The sequence below is a fragment of the Aplidium turbinatum genome, chromosome 1, assembly GCF_918807975.1.
Source record: "Aplidium turbinatum chromosome 1, kaAplTurb1.1, whole genome shotgun sequence".
NCBI lineage: Eukaryota > Metazoa > Chordata > Ascidiacea > Aplousobranchia > Polyclinidae > Aplidium > Aplidium turbinatum.
The window spans coordinates 47769702-47790430 of NC_137472.1; the positions used below are offsets into that span (position 1 = coordinate 47769702).

The 20729-nt window shown below is 35.9% G+C and overlaps 1 protein-coding gene across 1 annotated transcript; it reads left to right on the forward strand.

The window, feature by feature from the left end:
- LOC145766533 (uncharacterized) lies at positions 1 to 20729 on the forward strand. The gene is made up of 31 exons (XM_082578260.1): positions 1 to 78; positions 1303 to 1451; positions 1629 to 1761; positions 2888 to 2998; positions 4211 to 4377; positions 4665 to 4788; positions 5144 to 5275; positions 5465 to 5608; positions 5957 to 6122; positions 6482 to 6545; positions 7900 to 7986; positions 8265 to 8361; positions 8756 to 8915; positions 9987 to 10129; positions 10782 to 10916; positions 11240 to 11410; positions 11852 to 11961; positions 12093 to 12279; positions 12525 to 12706; positions 12864 to 13130; positions 13999 to 14134; positions 14820 to 14989; positions 15626 to 15747; positions 16108 to 16257; positions 16575 to 16785; positions 17027 to 17171; positions 17438 to 17721; positions 18262 to 18446; positions 18793 to 18930; positions 19601 to 19706; positions 20411 to 20729. The coding sequence occupies exons 1-31, from the start codon at positions 18 to 20 to the stop codon at positions 20480 to 20482; spliced, it is 4509 nt and encodes a 1502-aa protein (XP_082434386.1). The 5' UTR covers positions 1 to 17; the 3' UTR covers positions 20483 to 20729.

A 20729-nucleotide genomic window follows, 5' to 3' on the forward strand; every position in this document is an offset into this window, starting at 1 on the left:
TTAGGCAATACTGCACAATGAATTTAATAAATTTATTCTTTTTTGTTTTAATTTCTTATTCTGGTTTTAAACATATAGGTAAGTACTCAGGCCCACTTTTTCCGTGTGGTTATTTTGGCTAATTAGCCAATAAGTCTGTCCAAAGTATCAATTGATCAAGTTTTGCTGCAACGGGAGCAATTTCTAATGGCAATAAAAAGTATCAAGTATTTCTGAATTGCTTTTCTGAAGCCTGTTCTTACGTAGCCTAGGCCCATTAAAGAGGAAGTAAACAAGTTGAAAACGATTTGGTAGATTCATATTTGGAAGCTTTAGCGGATTAATACTGAATTGAAAACATTTCAAACAACAGTTCGTGACTAATTCCAGGTTCCGTTTTCTATGGAGCTTTACAAACAGAAATACAATCGATGCATAGTTATAAAGTAGGACTTCTACGCCAACTTAATCGACTTAAAGTTTAAACAAATAGGCCTGTACAGTGTACAACACTTATTGTTTTCAAGACATAGGCAACAACGATACAAACAATAAATTATATAGGCCTAGCTCAGGGGCGTAGCCCGACGTCACCCTCATTGGGGAGGTCTGGGGGGCCTTCCCCAGAATATTTTGTCAATAATAGGCTACCTTTGCACACTTTTGAGAGTACTTTTAGCCCAAATTAACAGTAGCCTAAACTTCTGTCCATTGATGCTGGAACAAGAGAGTAAAAAGCTTATTTAAGTTACCCTACATAAAACCAAAACAGCTGTAAGAATAAATAGTGATTGGTTCAATTGTAGGCTTCAGTTTGTCAATAAATACCTTTCACACAAAATATAGCACAGTTCCTACATATTAGGTTTGAGATGTGGCTTACGTAGGCTACTTGTTGGGACCACTTTTTTGTTTATTGGCGTCATTGCAAAACCTGACTCAGACAATCTATTGATATCTGTTGGCCAATAGTTTAAAAGTTTGTTAGTCGGTTGTTATATAAAAAATATTTTTGGGGGGTGGATGCAATTACCCCCTTTGCCCCACCCGACTACGTTCCTGGCCTAGAATTTGATATTAAAAACCTAGCCGGCTTTCTTACCACTTCCCACGTTGAATCAAATTTTCCTGAAATTAAGTATTTTGTTTCTTGCTGAAATTTTTCATCCCAACCCTTAAATTGCTTTTGCAAATCTAAACCTTAGTTACATAGTTTGAATGTATGTGAGTGCTCTATTCCAGTCAAAAGAATACTTCATAGTTTTACATGAATGTCACATAGCAGTATGTTGCATTGTGCTGAGACATGTGATCTGATTTCAGACGGCTTTCTTTTGATCAGCCATTCTCCGATTGTGAATTCTTCACCGACCACAACTGCGTTTGTGTGTGTGGATATTTCGAAAACATTTTCTATTCACGAATTATTTGTCCGAAGAACTTTTCCTTGGAAGGGAATGTTGAGGTTGAAGGTGATAGACAGACATTAACCGATTTGTAGCAATTTAGCCTATTACACTTTGGAGTCACCACTTTTGCTTTCTAAATGCTGACGTCTTACGGAATCTGATAGCAAGATATTTCAATTTTTGGAGTTGGTAACCAGTAAAAAAACAACAACTTTTAAACAAGTTGAAACATTGTTTCAGGCACGACGAAAATTAGTGTTCGGACGCTCTGGTTTTCGATATTCGTGGTCAAAATACCCAGCAAATGCTGTAGGTGGTTTTCAATGTGGACCAAATCAAAACAAGATTACTTCGTACAAAATGCACGCCAGTGGTATTTAGCAAGTCATTTTTGTTTTTTTCTCTTTTGGTGTGACATGCAATGTGCAACTACTAGAATGTTGCATAAGATGTAGGCCTATAACACTGTGCTGCGTTTGAAAATTTTTTCGCAAAGGTCAAAGATGTTTTAAGTGTTTCTGAATCAATTTTTTGCGCTGAACTCAAAAATGCAACCAGTTTTTTTCGATCAGGTCAAGTTTTTTTTTTATTACATGTTTAATTATGCTAGCTTTGGTCATTATTGTGCACATAGAAACTAATTTCTGTGGTAGCTTAATTGGTCATGCATGTTGTCAATTTTCGCAAGATGGTATTTTTATTTGAATGCAAGGTGATGACAACCATTTTAAATACTACAAAAATATAATGACACAGTTGAAATAAAGGCACTTACAACTAACCAAGAAAGCTTTCTAACACATAATTTTGTTCAACGGCGCTCAACCTCACAGTAGAAGTTAATATGTTACACTATAGACACGTAAACACTTAACATCACAAATGTGTTTTAAATGCGAAATGCTTGCCAACATCAATGTGTGAAAGAAAAACGAAGTGTTCAAAATAGCTTAACACAGAAAGCGTGTTAAGCTATTTTGATAATATAATAAGGCACATGATGATATTCCGACGATAAATACAATAACAATATAAATACAAATGATTTATGCTGACAAAAAGTATCGCTTCAAAGATTTTCTTCTATGTGTGGAATTGGGAAGATCTCTTTTTAAGCACCAACAGCACTCTGCAAGCATGTTTACGTCCCAGTATCCTTGGTACCTTTCTTTTATCTGGCGAAGGTCTTGGTAGAATCTCTCTCCCTATTCTTCGCTGTAGCCACCACAGTTGTCAGGAAAGTCCAAATGCGAACTCAGAAAGTGCATTTTCACAGACATCCGGGCTCCAAGGGATTGAAAGCTTTCAAGCAGCTCTTTAACCTGTGCTTCGTAATCAGGGCTTCTATGCTTTCTAATCAGGGCTTCTATACTTCTATTCTTGGGTGAGATTTAAATCTCGTGTTAGGTCATTCAGCTCAAGCTGTGTAAGAGGCTTCGGTTGGCTTGTACTTTGCTTTGCATCTCATGTGTCTTGTTCACTTGCTTCGCTCTCTGCAGATGAAGAACACTCCATTTTACTTATTTCTCCAGGTGGTTCTGGAACAGGAATTCCAGGGCCATGTGATACTGGTTTCATGGCTGAAGGAACATCAGGGTACTTCACATGTTGTTTGTTCTTCCGGTTTATTCCTGAAATGAAACTGTTACTCTTCAATCAAACAATAAATGAAAATGCCTCCATACAGTACAAGCATCAGCATACCTTGTAAGTTGGTCATGCAAAAATAACAATCAGTGACATGGTCTTTTCCTTCTCTCCATACCATAGCTAGGAATACCAGAAGGAAAGCTCTTTATTTTCTTTAGGCTCCATAATCTCAAGCTTTCAACGCATGCTCTACAACATATGTGCGGAGCAAATGCCTTGTCCTGATCGCCTAGTTTTACTCCAAAATACGCATCATATGCTTTCTCAACAAACTGCATAATTTTTGCTTGGCGACTATGCAGGGTGACCTTACCACATATACATGTATAATTGTATATACTGTATAACAGATCTCCTCCCTCAGTTTAAAACTAGAGACCTTCAAAGACATACTGTATAACAGAACCTGTCTGGATCATTTTTGCACTTTCTCATTGTACTGTAAAAACAAAACTTATCATTATTACACAAACGTGTCAAATATACTGATGTGGTAAAGTATTGAGTGCACATAAGTTTAAAATAACTATCATCTTAACTGCACACTAACGCAGCCTGTAAAAAACAGTTCAGATGTTTAACTTTTCAAGCATCAGGTGCATTCGTTATGTTCTTCTCATTGTGATGTCACTGAAGTTTCATCAAAACTTAATTCATTTGCTAAATCATTTTTATGACATCACAAATCTCAATCGCAAGCCGCTGAAAGCTGCAGTTGTCAAAAATTTCAAATGCAATTTGCCAAAAAACTAGACCTGATGGAAGAAAACGGATAACAGTTTTGGATTCAGCATCAAAAAGTACACTAAGAACCGTCAATACTTTAGTAACCTTAAAATTAACGCAGCACAGTGATAATCAGTGAAGTGTAATTGAAAAAATTGCCGATGCTCTTTTTGTCAATTTTCTTTTTTCGTTACTGTACTAATTTAAGGTATACTTATCAATAAATTTTGTTTGGATTAAAATACAACCTGAAAAATAATTGACGAAGTCTCACATTGATTGCTTCTGAAAAATACATTCCTACTTCCGTGTAGAAATGCTAACCCTAACCCCCCCTAGAGTAATTCGCAGACAACAGCCTTTCAACAATAATCAGACACTTCTTATCGTCCATCTCGTTGTTCGAATCTAGTTACTGGACTTAAAATGTATTCTTTTTTTTAAAGGCGGTCTCCGGGCAAAGACGTTTTCTGAACTTGCAACCGTTGGATCAAACTTAACCATAGAAATGCTGCCAGGTGAAACTATAAGTGAAAAAGCATTTGCTCCAATGTTTATAAATTGGCATAAAAATGGAAGAGGAATCAATGATACTTCACCAAGAATTCATCAGGTAAAATCATCGTTTCTAGCACTAGTTGCAACGTTCATGCGCATGTTGTAGGCTTATATAAAGTTTTGCTTTTCAGTAAAGTATGCTAAGCTGCTGGGGTCGGCAAGGATATGTCCAGATATCTGAAGTGTAAGTGTTTTAATCATTAATGCTAAATTTAATTTCTATAACTGCTTTAAGATTGAGGCACTTTTTATGATGCATTTCATATACAGTACTATTACTGCACTGCTTCGTGAGTTTATTAAAATATTATCATTACTTTTATTATTAAATTCTATGGTTAGGATGACGCAAATGGAAGAACTTTGAAAATAACGAATGTGACCTTGAGCGACTCTGGCATCTATATGGCTCATTACAACAATGAAGATTTGCATCTAGCTGCGGCTACAATTTTAATTGTGCGAAGTAAGATGTTTGAACACATGCTTGTCTATGAAAACTGATAAAAGCTTTTTTATTTACTACTTTACTGTCTGCTCTTGTATTACGTAAACGTGGATAACCACATTATAGGCCTACAGTAAATTGTTGGGCTACTAGAACCAAATTCTTCTTCTGATTGCAGATTGCTATATACTTGTGTGAAGTTTCAAAGTAATTATTTATGTATGAAATATCTTGATGAGGTTGATGGTGTATTCTCAACAGTAATTAGTTGATGAACTTACTCGAAGCATGTTAGTCTAAGTTGAGCGAGAGATTACATTGTATAATCATAAAAAATTCACATTTAATACGACATTTTGCATTACCTTTTTAGAATGTTCTCAAAATAGATGGTCACTTGATTGCAGCAAGGTGTGCCCTCCATGTTACAATGGCGGAGTGTGTAGCGCATCTGATGGCCAGTGCGTTTGTCCTCCTGGGTTTACCGGAAACCATTGCGAAAAGTGTAAGAACTTGAATAAAAGTGGCAGCTTGTTTATAATTAAATCAATAACCAATAGCCTACGACAGCACTTGGGATTATCTTCATGCTTTATAAAAATGTGTAATAATTTAGTGAAATTATTACACATTTAGTGAAATTATTACACAGACTTAAGATTTTGAAGTGCAACTAAATTTTTGCATATTTTAGCATGTTCACCAAATTATCTTGGTCAAGATTGCTCGATTCCCTGTTATGAAGTAACTGGAGCATCTTCCTGTCGTGGAGTTCAAGTCTGTCAAACCACGGGATGCGTTTGCGCTGCTGGATGGCATGGTTTCAATTGCGATCAACGTAAGAAAAAGTTACGTTTATGCTTTGCTCATCATGAAGCCTTAGTAGGTATTTGGTAGCTGATCTTTTACTGTGCATCAGGTTGACACTCGAGGTTACAGAAATAAACTACCGCTGTGTCACAATGTTTTGTGAAGAAAAGCTGCTAAGTTTTGAGTAGTTACAATCCGTAAACGTTAAAAAGTTAAAACGTTAGGCTTAACGTTAAAAATTCATATTAGGTTGAGGCGCAAGTTAGTTTGTGGCTGGCAATCGAAATGTGGCTGGCAATCAGCTAAAACTTTTCCGCTTGTAAAATTTCAGCTTAAAATTACCCCAGGGGTATTCAATAAACAGCTTAGTTTTCAGCTTGCGCATACGGATTTTTCGGAGCGGGCTGCATCCAGACGTGCACTTGCAAAGTTAGGGAAGTTTGTGATCCTCAACGCGGCTGTTCATCGATTCCACGATTTCCTACCGTTTTCTATAAAGAAAGTGTGAAATCACCACTTTTGGGAAATCGTCTTAACACGAGGTATTTCAATATAAGCCATGGTTGTGCTATTGTGTGTCAACTATTTCACCTTATTAACTATTTCAAAGGATTGTACACTTTGCACACACCATCTCCTCCACTCTTTCATTAAAAGAGCACCTCTGTCGACTGATATCAACTGAGCTAACAAGAAACATTAGACTAGAGAATACCAGTTATTTCAATGATTATTTTGAAGGTATTTGCGTAACTTCAACTATAACTTTCAAAACCTAGTTTATAGCATACAGTAGTGAGTAGCCCACTGAGTAGACTACATTGAACATTACCGTAGCTTCGTAGCTCATCACGATGTAGAGTATTTGAAACTAACATGTATGTATTTCCATTATGTGCAGTGATCAATCGATCTCTGAAAAGGAGCCAGATGTTACTAAAGTCTTTGCAAATCTATCCAATATGGTGAGATGCTATGCACAGATTTCTTTTGTTTTAGTTGAAGTGTTGCTACAACGAAAGGCGTAGCTTTAACATCAACCTTTTGTTCAATATGCTAATGAGCAAATCGCAATCACAAAAAAAATACATCAACCTTTTAAAGGCAACCCACGACAACTCAAAAGCACTTATCAAAACAAACGTCGGAAAAACCAGACCGATCGATACCCTGAAATGTGTTTAACAAAGAGATGTTCTGTCTGCAGTCTTGTTTTGCATCGCAGCTGAGAAACGGAAGATGAATGTAGCCTACAACTGTTCGGATGGATTCACGACTGGTGGTCATGTACTATCCAACCGAAGTTATGCAGACGGTATGGCAATCATCAACAACTCTAAACAGAAAATACAAGAATTTTTCGATGAAATCTGTCAAAAACGCTGCTAAATTTGGCCTTCAAATAAATGTGACCAAAACCAAATGTATGACAACCGATAAAATTGACAACTTACTTAATCTTAGTGTATACAGAAAGCAAATAGAGCAAGTATCAGAATTCATATACCTTGGCCAGAAACTATAGTTGACCAATGATGGAGAAACTGTTATAACAACACCGAATCAATTAAGGTTGAGAAGTTTTTGAAAAGAATAAAAAGATTTTAACTTCCAATTGACTCTCAATCAAACTAAAATAAAAAATTAAAAAAAAAACACTTACGTTTCACCGTCCACAACAATAAAAAAACTCACCACTTTCCAAAACCACATCATGAGAAGCATGATCAGCAAAAGGCTACTTGACCACATGAAAATAGATGACCTATTGACTATAACGAAGCTACACCCAATTGCAGCAGCAATAAAATCAAAAGTTCTAAAACTGTTCGGCCGTACTAAAGGATCAAAATACGGAGTCAGCAAAATCACAGAAGGAAAATTCAATGGAAAGAGAAAACGAGGCAGACCACCAAGAGGATGGCATTGCAGCATCCAGGGATGGACCGAACTCAATTTAGTGACACTGGACGAGCTAGTAACCGTGACTCATGGAAACAGATGCTGATGCACAATCTGCATCAAGCAGAGGTGGCGACTAAATGGAGTTGCTTTTCAGTTATAGTTTATAGATTTTGCAGCACTCAAAGTAAAAATTTCCATAAAAGCAATGTTTGCTAGCAGACTATGTCAAATTTTTTTATGTCTATTTCAATACGATTTCAGAGGTTTGCACACCATGGCATGGTACAGGCTACAGCAAATACTAAAAATGCAGAATTTATTGTAAATGTTAAAAATCAAATATCTTTCATCCACTTTATGCTACTTCACATCTAATCTTAGTTCATCATCTAACAAATAAAAGGCATTCTGCAGGCTAGACAAAACCGAAACATTACGGATTGCTGTTCAAATGCAAGAAATTCTCCGCGAAAGCATGGTGATGATGTGGTAAAGGTGAACGTAAGTTGATTATGAAACAAAATGAGTAAAAATAGTAACAATTCTGACATAAAGCAATACCAGAATCGTACGTAAGTAACAGAATGTAACTCATCTCCCATATTGTAACACGTTTATTTTTATATAAAATAGCTAAAAAAGAAAAATTCTATTTGAATTTTAAATTGATGGATAATAATATTATTATTGAAACAGAAAGTATTTCGTAAATACGGTTACTGAGGTTACCGGTAACGCTGTGGTTTCACTTGTTTTAACTCAAAAGTATGTTTTTATAGAGTTCCGATCATGTCAATAAGCTGCTACCACCCCACACACGTTCACCGTCAACCAAAACGTCTACTTTTAGTGCAACAATTCCAGCATTTCGCTCAGGTTCAATGCCTTTCATAAGCTTTTACTATACATCTAAGTCATGGGTCATTGTGCTAAATACTTATTTTCACTTTTGGTAGCAGTAATTTTACTAATTGAAGAAAAAAGTAAGAAAGTTGCTGTGTGGTTAGAATTTGCAAGAAAAAAAAAGGAAATAAAGTTTTAGGCTATTAAGTGACCATGACATTATTTTAGCGAAGTTGCTACGTAACTGACTTTTTTAACTTTTCATTGCACGTCGTATTTTGACAACAAATATAGTTTTAGGCTATTAAGTAACCATGACATTATTTTAGCGAAGTTGCTACGTAACTGACTTTTTCTAACTTTTCATTGCACGTCGTATTTTGACAACAAATATGTTGACATGTTTTTTTGTTTGTTTTTTTTTTAGCTCCACCTCAACCAATAAATCCGCCATTCGTTATAGAAAAGTCTGCTACAGAACTTGTACTTGGATTAAATAGCCTTAAATATCATGGAAATGGACCTATTATCGCACGAGAAGTTTTACTTAAACGAGCCGATGAATCACATTTCTTGCGTTACAACCAGTGAGAGAATATCTTTTAAAAATTTAGTTCGATTTACTATTAATACACTGAAATTTTTAGCCAACTAAAGCAAATAGAATTTAACCTACTTCAACTTTAGTTTTGAAATTTAATATCTTAGTGCTGAATTGGTTGGTTTGGTTTTGAATCTTTATACTCGGACTGACAAAGCTTTGATAGGGCATTATTCCTGGTAGTTTGCGTACTTTTAGAGGCTTTTGACGCGGAGTCGTTTACCGAAATTGGCAGAGTGAAGATTCCGTTGTTGAAATGTTGTTGTTGGGGAATTATGCCATGCACTATGAATGAAGAGCAGTCTTGACATGCGTTACTCAAGGCTACACCCCATGAGTCGAAGCAGAGCGGCTTGATCTTGCATCGAGCTCTTAACCACTGAGCTAAATGGCTTGTTGGTACTAACCAACTTGTTTTTGCAAGAAATTCTTTTGAAAGTATCCTTTTCTCGTTCAAAATATTTCAATGTTTAGGCGTTTGAGGTGTCGTTTGTGTGTTCTTTGCATCATAAAAACAAATTATACAACAAATCAAATATATTCGCTACATGTTCGACATTGCAACAACGTTGCACAGATGGGTGAACATGAACTAAAGGGTGAACAGAAAGTCATTGGGCTTTTTTACTTTATGATTGAAAATATTGAATGTCACTTATCGCCTTTTAATACGCTAAATCTCTTGCTAAATTCTCTATAATTTATGTCTAATGGTAACCATTAATTATAAGGTCTAAAATGGGCCAAAGAGAAGCCATCGTTTAGCTCCATCGCGCGTAAAAACCAACTCTGAGATCATTAAGCTCTTAAAGTTTCCAAAACCATCGTTTACCAATAAATCGTTTGTAAGTTGGTCGAAGGACTTTCTGTTTTAGTGCTTCTTGGTTGCTCGATTTCAACATTGTTGGTCTTATGACTTGTAGGTCACATATGGTGATTATTATGATTCCATATGAACTTGTTCACAAAGATTTTATTCTATTGAATCATCACCCAATAATACAAGGCATTGTTTTATTGTTAATTGCAAGTTTAACATGGTATATTATAACTCCAGGGTATTAAGAAATGACACTATAAAGATCACTGGCTTGTCTGCTTACACAGTATACAACTGTCGAGTGATTCTCCATGGGCCAGGTGGTAAACATGGAATCGGCCAACCAGGACCTATAGCGACTATTCGCACTGACTGTGCAGGTACAATGTTGCAGAAGTAAGCCTAATCAAAAAGCCAACGACTTTTTACCGTGTCATTAGCCTACCACACTGCATAACAAACCTCTTTAAAAAAATGTTGTACAAGGATATAAAATGTGAGTTAGTTTGATAATTTTTTTAATTCAAAGGAATTATTTTCACACGAGTCAAGACATGAGTCATGACTAGTGTGAAAATGAATTCCTTTGCATTACATGACATGTACCCGAGTCGTTCATATCAAGCATTGTTGTGGGTTTGACACCTGTCAGAAGATACTTCATTTTCTTGATTTTTTTAATTCACAAGTGTTATAACATATGCAATGTCAGAAATTGCCAAACCTCTAGTCAATCCTATTTAACAACTTGCAAAGGTAAAGGTAGTCCCATACTCAGTTCTGAGCTTTGTGGAATGAGAACATAAGGTTCTCTTCACACTAAGCCTTCGGCACTAACAAGAGTAGGATGGTCAGATGCTTTCTCTCGGCCGCCTTTCCTTCAGCAACTATGCCTACCCAATTTATTACACCTAGGGTAGAAAATAGCCTAAACGATGTCTGCATGGTGCGCAATTTACATTACAAGTGTCTTTTAACGAACACAAGTTTGCTTTTGAATTAATTTTTGGCATATTTTATTTCTGGATGTAGTTCCAACGTCAGGACCTAAGATTGTGCTTGCTCATGCAAAGAACACCTCTATTGTTTACATTGCATGGAAAAATCCAAGTAAAGAAGAGCTGAAAGGGAAAGTACTTGGATACAGAATGTTTTGGAGACAACTTGGTACAAAATAGCACATTAGAGGATTGAAAATATAAATTTTAAAGCCATTTGCAGTTGATTTTGTTTGTACTGACGTATAGTATAGAATTTACGTATAGAATTACGTATAAAATTCGAAGCAAATGTATTTGTAGTTTCTCAAAACTGTATTTCTCGATACACTATGTAGGCCTAAAAACGATTCGACTTGGCTTATATACATTTTCTTTTTTTTATGCATGTCATTTGAAGCTTAATCTTAGTACCTTAAAACTTCTTAAGTGTGATAAACGTACTGAATATTAGCACTTTTTACTATTTATTTTGATATGTTTTGATCCCAGGAGTTGAGAATGGAAATTGGAAAACGATTTATGTTAATTTTGGTGTAACATCATCAGTTACAATCAAACAGCGAGTGCCTCAGGCAGTCTATGAAGTGAAGATGCACCTGAAAAACTGTGCTGGAATCTCGCCGATTTCGAATGTAGTGCGAGTTTCAATGGAAAGATTAGGTGAGATTTCAGTGTAGAAAATTTTAATCAACGATACGTCATGACACAATGCATTTTTTAATTTGTTAAACATTTGCTGGTACTCTCTTTAGCATAGGGTTAGGCGACTGAAGGATGTAGTCAAGGTTTGCATGACATCTAGAGTTTAAATGCGAAAAAAGGTAAAAGTGTTAAATTTTGAATAAAATAGATCCACTATGGCAAAACAAAGAGACAAAGAGAAAATGACTGTGTGTAGGAAAAGGAAGAACGTTGGATCTTTCAATTATTCTCAAAAGACAGGCTAACTAATCAGAAACCACAAAGAATTTAGTTTTTGTTAATTAAAAGCAACAAGATGTTTCAAAATTTTATATCAAGGTATGTAAAAGTATTTTACTACAAAAGCTAATTATTTCAAATCCTAATAAAACTCGCATTAAAATGATGTGCCATCTCTAGATACCTCCAAAGGCCCGCAAATGCTTTCTCCGAACCTGACGTCTCAGTCAATTACCATGCGCTGGAAAGTTCCTTCTAATGCCTATGCCTACACTATTACGACATATGAAGTAAGATCAATTTATTCTTTAGAAGAAATAAAAACAGCAGAAAATGAACTTTGAAGAAAAAACTAAACTTTGATGATACTTTTCAACAGTTCATCTGTAATCCTTAATTCAAACTGCCGTTAAATTTTCAGACACAGTTTCAAAAAGCGGATGACCGTGCAAGCAAATTTATTCATCATCCAGTTAACACGTCAGAACAGCACGTCACTTTTGACCACCTGCAACCGTTTACGTCATATACTTTTCGAGTTCGAGCTTACACTCACGAAGGGCCAGGAAACTTCAGTGACGTTATCTATGTCTCGACACTGGAAGACGGTGAACACTGGATGACTAATTTGCTTAAGATTGCTTGCATCACTTTGTAGGCTTTTACAAGACTAAAGCTATCACTTGCTGCTTGAATTTGAGACTCAACATAATGTAACGTTATTTAAATGTTGAATAATTGTGCAAAATCAATAGGTTTCTTACGTGAAATACGTCATTTTGAGAAAAAAATACCAAACTACAAATGAAAATTTAAATATGATCAATGGAATATCTTTGTTTAATATTTTTAGCTCCAACACCTCCATTGGTTTTACGGGCAACAAATGTGAAAACAAACAAGATTGCACTGACGTGGCAACACCCAAGCAACTGCAACGGCATCATTCGTCACTATACCGTGAATATAAGAAAAAAATTGAAGACCTGGAGAATGATGAAGACTGCAGGCAATGACACCACTATTGAAATAAGGGTTAGTTCTTTACCATTTTTATGTTTTTTTCATTGGGTGAGGTCCGACGTTTTACTTGGCGTAGATTTAAATCTTCAGATCTTAGCACTTAGGCTACAATAACTAGTGAATTAACGGAACCGCAAAATTCCTAATTTGATGTCTTAGCTATGTTCAGAATCTAAAAGAATATACATCTTACGACTTCCGTGTCCGTGGTTACACCGTTGAACACGGAGAGTGGAGTGACATTCTTGCAACCAAAACAATGAGTTCCGTTCCATTGATGCCTCCTGTGATCATTAACATTGAAGTGAGATCTCCTCAATCGGTGTTCTTGACATGGCTACCTCCTCGTCCTTCGCGGTATGTTGGAGATATCACACAATACAAAGTCATCTATACAGACGATATTCGACAGAATGATCAGCACTGGAGGTCGAAGGTGAGGGAATGTATTGTACTAACTCAAGCCACTTACGAATAATTAAAGCGTCTGATTGCTAAATAATTAAAATGCAAGTGTATAAAGCAAGCATGAAGAAAATGTTGAGCTACCGTTTTCGCAATTTTGGTCCCATTCTGTCCTTGGCAGACACAAATCAAATTAATGTGTGCATGAGTTTCGAAATAGACTACAGCATTGTAAATACATTGAAATACCAAAAAGTATCAAAAAAATTTGACCCTCTGAGCAGTTTTACTTTAATGATGTATGTGAAAATTAAAAATTCCACTCAAAGCAAACAATCCAAAAGCCACCATACATTGACTTATTTAACGGAATTCAATGGTTGCTGCTATACCGTTTGCAGTCTGCACCTTTAAGTTAAAGTTTTCAATGTTCCTGCTATAAAGTTTGTGTTGAGGACACAAAAGCCGAGCAAAGGTTGTTTCTTGTGGATTTTTCATTAGCATGGCTAATCTACCAAACATCGTCGCAGCACTAAAGTTCATTGTTTGGAATTGTATATAGGTTAAAGAATTGTAGTATATTTGCCCATTCATCATGATGTAGATTGCGATTTAAAAATCTGATAAATTTAACCTTGCCAAATATTTATAATTATTCCAATACCAAATTCAAGCTGTGTGGTGACTGTCAGAACGACACCACTCTGATTTAGCACGAGAACAACAAACAAGCTAGTAGGTTAAATGGATTAAATTTGTGAATACTTTCATGTTGCTTTGTTTTGAGTTTCGAGTTGCGTCATGAGTTCATACAAGCTGGAAACCATTGTGCTTAGGGATGCATTGAAGTGAAGCAACTACAGTTTGACATTAAAAGTTGAAAACATGTTATTCTTTAGATTGCTTCCGGCCACTTGAGAAACCTTAATATAGAAGGTCTGCGCTCAGACACCGTCTACTTCTTTAAAATGGCGGCCAAGTCTGAAAGAATGGGGAGTTATTCAAAGAAAGCTACTGAAAGAACAAATAAATTAGGTAATGAAAAAGCAAAACAATCATTTTAATTTATAATTTTGAACAATATATTTTTAACTTTTAAAGGTTTTTTAATGATAAACATTGCAAAATTGCAGTTGACCTCAATGTCATTTCATAGCAAACCAGTTGCCTTCATGGTTTCTGTGCATTGCCCTTAACAGCACCCAATACCATAGCCGATTATTCGAGTGCTGTGTTTATGTTCTTGTTTGTTTGTTGAGTTTTGGTATACTGTTGCACTGTCGCATCGGTGGGATGGCACAGTGGATAGGCTCTCGCTTTCTAATCGTGCAATCCTGGTTCGAGTCACGGCTAAGCTGGTTGTTGAAAACACCACTAACCTCTCCCATGGTGTAACAAAAACTAGCTGGGCGTAGTTGCTGAAGAAAAGGCGGCCAAGAGAAAGAAACTGGCCACCCTATACTCTCGTTGGTACCGAAGGCTTAGTATAATAAAAACCTTATATTCTCATCCCCCGATGCTTGGATCTTTACCTACTGTAGCAAATTTACGACTTATTGCATTGTATTTATATGATACTGTATATGATAATCCTGGTCTTGGTTAACTCTGATGTTTTGAGATGAACACCAGGCTTCCTTGAAGCAAAATAGAGAAGGAGAAAGAGAGAGAGAGAGATGGGGTAGGAGTATGTAATATATAATTTTTAACTTTTGGTCAGGGCTCCCACCTCCTCCTTTCAATGAAAGGGTGTTCAACGTATCATCGAGTAACGCAAGCATCTACTGGTCAATTGCGAAAGGCTACCGCATCACTGTTGTTAAAGCGAGGTATCTCAACAATGGACCAAACCACGTAACTCAGCTAGTTGAAGCTAACGAAAACAACAAGGTGTGTGGATATGATGTTTGTATAATAATGTTTACTAACAACCAACTATTGAAATTCCTTGTAACATTAAACCTATAGAATACCTGGAAGTACCGTCCAATCTTTTTACTTACATTGTGCTATACAATAATGTGAGGAAGCCTAACTTCAGCTTCCGTTTTGCAATTTTGATGATCGGTTCTTGACTGATCAACTTATTTTGGGTGTCCGGTAATTTCATCGCAGTAATTTCATCGCAGTAATTTCATCGTGGTAATATCATCGTGGTAATTTCATCGCATGGTAATTACATCGCAGTATGAGAGCTGCGTAGGCTACCAGCTGCGTTCTTGCGTTATCTCACCAGCTGCGTTCTTGCCCAGCTGCGTTCTGCGGCTACCACCTGCAAGGGTTAGGGTTAGGTTTATGCGATGTAATTACAATGTCTGTCTTGCGATGTAATTACAATGCGATGACAATGTATGCGATGTAATTACCATGTGATGAAATTACTGCGATGACATTACCACGATGAAATTACCGCGATGAGATTACAGTGAATCCTTATTTTGGGTGTTTTTTCTCTATTAAATATCAAGTTTTGTTCCTTTTTTTTGAAAAAGTTCTACATTTTAAACGCTTGTGTTATTTGCAAAGGTATTGCTTGCTCAACTGACTCCAGATACTATGTACAAAGTTGAGTTAATAGCAAGTAACTACATAGGGGATAGTTCAGGAAATCCCATTTTAAGTTTCACAACGAAGAGTGCAGGTGAGGAGCTTGCTCGATGTTTACAGTGTAACTTTTCTTTGATAGAGTTAGTTACATAGCCTACTGTTATTATTTGCATTTGATGAAATGAATGCAAATGAAACGAAAAATCATCAAAGATGATCAAATTACAGCAAAGTGCATTAAAAGATTAAACTGTATTTTCAGAAAAAAATCAACCTGAAATATTGTAAGGAATATGATTACAATGCAGTGGCGTTCAATACCAAATGAATCGTTTAACAGGACGAATAAAAGCAGTGCTTTAAAAAAAGTTGTTTAAAATATACTTTGGTACAATGAAAATGTAGGCTAGTATTGAATTGCATGGAATCTTTTCAAAAGTAAATAAAACGATTTTTTATAGTTGTAACTTATTTTCAGACTTAAACCAAACTGACATAGAAGACCAATCTCCTTCATCTTTTGGAAAGACCTTGATACTAAAAGTGATAATTGGCGCACTGGGTGGTCTTGTACTAATTATTATAGTGGTTATAGTGATTGCACACTACAGGTGATGTACTGAAGAAGCTGTGTAGGTTACCTTTTGCTTTGAAACTAAGAATATCGTATTCCAGCAACGTATTCATATCAAAGATAATTCTTTCTACAGAGCAAAATATTTTAAAACTTTTATGTTTCTTGAAACGACATGCAATTATAAGCAAAGTAGAATGCAACAAGTTTATTTCAACAGATAGAAACTAGTAAAAATTTATTAAGATGTTCTCCTCAAAGATGACAAGTTCACTTTTGTGAGCGCATGGATGTGAACCACACGCTTGGTAGTTAGTCTATATAAGCAATTATAGATTTTGATATTATTTGCAGATGCAAAAGTGAAGAGAACCTTTGCAGCAAAGAAAATCTTCGCCACAGTCCGAGTCAAGTAGAAATGGATTTCCTATCAACAAACTATAGAGCTTCAACCTACGGTTCTCTTTCCCAGGGAGGTCCATTTATTTCAAGATCAGGAACGTTGCTTTCTTGTCAGTCCGTACACTCTGGAAACTCAAGAGCACCATCTACGTATTCTACGCAGGTGGGAAAATATTGCATCAGTTGCATCAACTTAATGAGTTATACTTCTACATATTTCTATTTTGTTGACGAAACATGTTCAAACGAAGAAGAATGTTTTTTTTTTGTTGGAACACAAATATAACATGCACATCAAAGCTGATCGATATAGCAGATAAAAATATTTACTTACATTCTCAACATCAGCTATCTTAGAAATAGATTGATTGCTTTTTTTTCTCTTTTTGCACATTTTATTGTAGGTATTTCCGGAAAATCTAATTATCCCTTGGGAAAACATATTGTTTGAAGACATTCCTCTTGGAGTAGGAAACTTCGGACAAGTAGTGAAAGCTGTTATTCAAAAAGATAACCAAATTATACAAGTTGCAGTTAAGAGGCTCAAAGGTGTCTATAATTGACTTAAAATAGTTTTATAATGTTTTTTTTGCTTTACAAAAATACAAACTTGAATAGTAGACGCAAAGAAATTTAATGCTTATTTCTATAAAATGCGTTAAATTGTCTTAAAAACGTGAATTAATTACTACCGTGAGAGATAAGAGTCGTATAGTATAAGCAGATAAGTGATAAGAGTCGCATAGGCTATGGTAGTTATGAAGACTATGTCAACCTCGATGACTTCAATTAACACTAGTTTGGTAAATCTTCAGATGGCTGCACTGTTGAAGATAAGAAAGATTTCTTGGCTGAGCTCGATACAATGGTGCGCATTGGACAACACAAGAACATTATTATGCTTGTGGGGGCATGTGAACATGACAACGCAATGTACTTGTGCACTGAATTTGTTTCTCACGGAAATCTTTTACAATTCCTCAGAAAGAGTCGAAGAATTGAAAATGAAACAAAAACATACACAAACTTATCTCAGACTCAACTGCTAATGTTTGGTTGTGATGTTGCTCAAGGAATGTCCTACTTAAGTGATAAACAAGTATGTGATTGGTCAGCAGAGCAATACTTACTGTATGCGGTAGCTACCCTATAACAACATAAAATAAATAGATCTATCAATTTTCAGTTGTGAAATAAAATCGACCTAGCAACTAACCTGCTAAAATATTATAAACCAAATGACTAAATATAGAAAAATTTATTTTTCAGTAACTTACACATATTTATTTGTTTAGAAATTAGTTCTAGAAGTAGAAAGTAGGCTCCATGTTTCTTGTCAAAAACATACCACAGCTGCTTTGTGTAAATCGGTTTTTATTTACGTTTACTCACGGGTAAGAAGCGTAGTTTATATACGTTTCAATTCATTGACTTTATGTTAGTATGGGACCATAATTAGGCTCACGATTAAACTTAAGTTAGATTGAAAAGTTAGTTTGTAACTACATTTTACAACACACATATACACTGACCCTTTCAAGCTGTGAACGCCGTGGTAAATATAGGCTGTGCATAAATTTAGCTTGTTAACCAAAATCTGTAGTTACGTTATATTTTAATTCAAATGAAACAATTACAGATTATTCACCGAGATTTGGCTGCTCGCAATATTCTGCTAGGGGATGGCCATGTTTGCAAAATCGCTGACTTTGGTCTCTCGCGTGGCGAAGGCGTTTATGTAAAGAGAACTGCAGCTCGTCTTCCCATTCGTTGGATGGCGATAGAAAGCTTGAACTACAACGTCTATACGAGCAAAAGCGATGTGTGAGTAGTTGTCGGGTTGCAACGTTTATAAAGCTATATGGGAACAATTGAAGAGTTTACAAAATAGGAAAATTATCAAGAGAATCACTTTGAAGAATGTTTCATTAAACGAATTAATTTTCAACATGATTGATCACTGTTGACGTATACTTAGCATATATTTACTCAATATTAAAGTTTAGTAGCCAATGATAGAGCTTTTTTTTTAAAGTTTATGGTGATTACGCTTTAACACGTTTTCACCCTTTTAAACATATGCGGGAGTATCAATAACACGTCATTAGCTGGTATTCAAATGAGTTGAAATGTTGCTAAAAATTTTAATCTTTGAAATCTAAAATTTCAGATGGTCTTTTGGTATTCTTCTTTGGGAAATAGTTAGTCTTGGAGGGACTCCGTACTGCGGGATGTCTTGCACTGAGTTGTACGACAAACTGCCTACTGGGTATCGAATGGAAAAGCCATTGAATTGTGACGATGAAATGTAAGTGTTATTTTCAAACCTTCAAATATCAATGCAAGTTTTGAAGTTGTAAAATTATAAATATATAGTCACAAACAGGTTTCATTTTGCTGATGATATGAAGAAATTAGGCCTAAATTAAAGTCAAGAACGCCGCTGAATGCACTGAACGGAAAAAAGCCTAACCGTGCAATGCTGCTGCTCTATCACCAAATCGTTTATTTTTATTTTTTGACCCGTGCTTCTTTGCAGATGCATCAATAAATCATTTTGTCTGTGTGGGTCTATTCCGGGGAACGATTGTGCAAAAATTGTTTAATCTTCTCTTGTTGCTTGTTTTACTACAATTCAAACCATCTCATGTTTTATTTTTTTTGTTTCACTAAAGAGTTGATAAATTTTGGAGAGCGCAGAACAAATCTAGTAAACATGACGAACTGTGTCACATTTGACTCAAATTTGAGTTAGCCTACTCTTTCGGTCTTCTAAAAAGTAGCCTAAGGTAATCGTTTAAACACGGCATTGAAACCTATATCGAACGTTTTTGGTAAAACTCTGGATCTATATGGATTTAATTTATGTCACTTCGCATGTTAGTGTTTTCTGAAACGAAGTGCCATTATGGAAAAATGTTGACCCTTGCCCCAAGCTACGCTGTGTGGCATAAAATTGTGCTGTACATTGTATGCAGGTTTGCTTTGATGGTGCAATGTTGGAAGGATAGACCTTATGACAGACCAACATTTTCTCAACTTTGCGTCGCTCTTGAACGAATGGCAGATGCGAGATGCAGTCGGGTATGTGACAGGTTTTTTGCATGTCGAAAAGATCGGTTGTGCGTTTGAGATATATTTTAACTTACTACTTTGGATAGTAGCCTAAGTTATTTGCTTACCTAAAAAAAAAAAACTCACTTTCGCCTACTCGTTATCAATTTTCTATAAACTTATTTATCCGCTTACTGAAATATAATAATAACGTGGTTCTTGTTCACACGTTAGGCTGCACCACTGGCGAAGTGTCATTATAATAATGTGTGTAATTTATATGGTGCTGTATTCATCGTAGATACACGTAGCACTGTACAAAGCAGACCCTGTCAGTGCAACCGTAGCCTGTAGAAGCGTAGCCGAGTACATTATGATCCTAAATCTATTCCTATTGCTGAGCGCCAAGCATATACAAGATTAAAAATACGTTTAAAACGTCTTTGGTATGACCCTGCAGGGCATCGAACCCATGTCAACCTATTCAAAGGCAGGCACACTAACCCGTCTGCAATGCAATGATGCCACTGCTCCAAACAAATTCAATCCTTTTGGAAAATCGCTTTGTTATCCAAAGTGCCCACATTTGAACAAAATTCAGTGGTAGGCTATACCTTTTCTACGTAGGCTAATAGGCCATATTTGTGTTTGTTTTTCTAGTGGAAGCAAATGTCTACTAAAATAACTTACGATGGACTGTAACTTCTAGCACTTTATTGTTTTTTCTTGTGTAGAATTACGTTAACACGGCAGTATTCAAAGATTTCACTTTTGCGAACATCGATGTTACAGAAGAAGAAGGATGACATCATAGTGACGTCCATTTATGCAAAAATGATTTACGCTCGTTGCAGCAAAAAGAGAATAATCAGGAGTGAAAAACTGTCTTTTTCCTCGAACTGACTGGAAACCTGTCTCTGAATTGCTTTCAGACAATGTTTTTGATTTTTTGTTTTAACCAGTAGCCTAGGGTTATTAGCTTGTAACTGCGGTAACGTAGCCTACTATGTATGTAGGGCTTGTAGGCTATATGATCAAGCAACTGGAATTGTG

Bases quoted from the DNA above. Each gene is read 5' to 3' on its own strand.
- LOC145766533 (XM_082578260.1), top strand. From the start codon at position 18: ATGAATTTAATAAATTTATTCTTTTTTGTTTTAATTTCTTATTCTGGT. The intron at 12,707-12,863 runs GTTAGTTCTTTA...AGCTATGTTCAG, and splicing joins ACACCACTATTGAAATAAGG to AATCTAAAAGAATATACATC. The intron at 17,722-18,261 runs GTATGTGATTGG...AAACAATTACAG, and splicing joins CCTACTTAAGTGATAAACAA to ATTATTCACCGAGATTTGGC.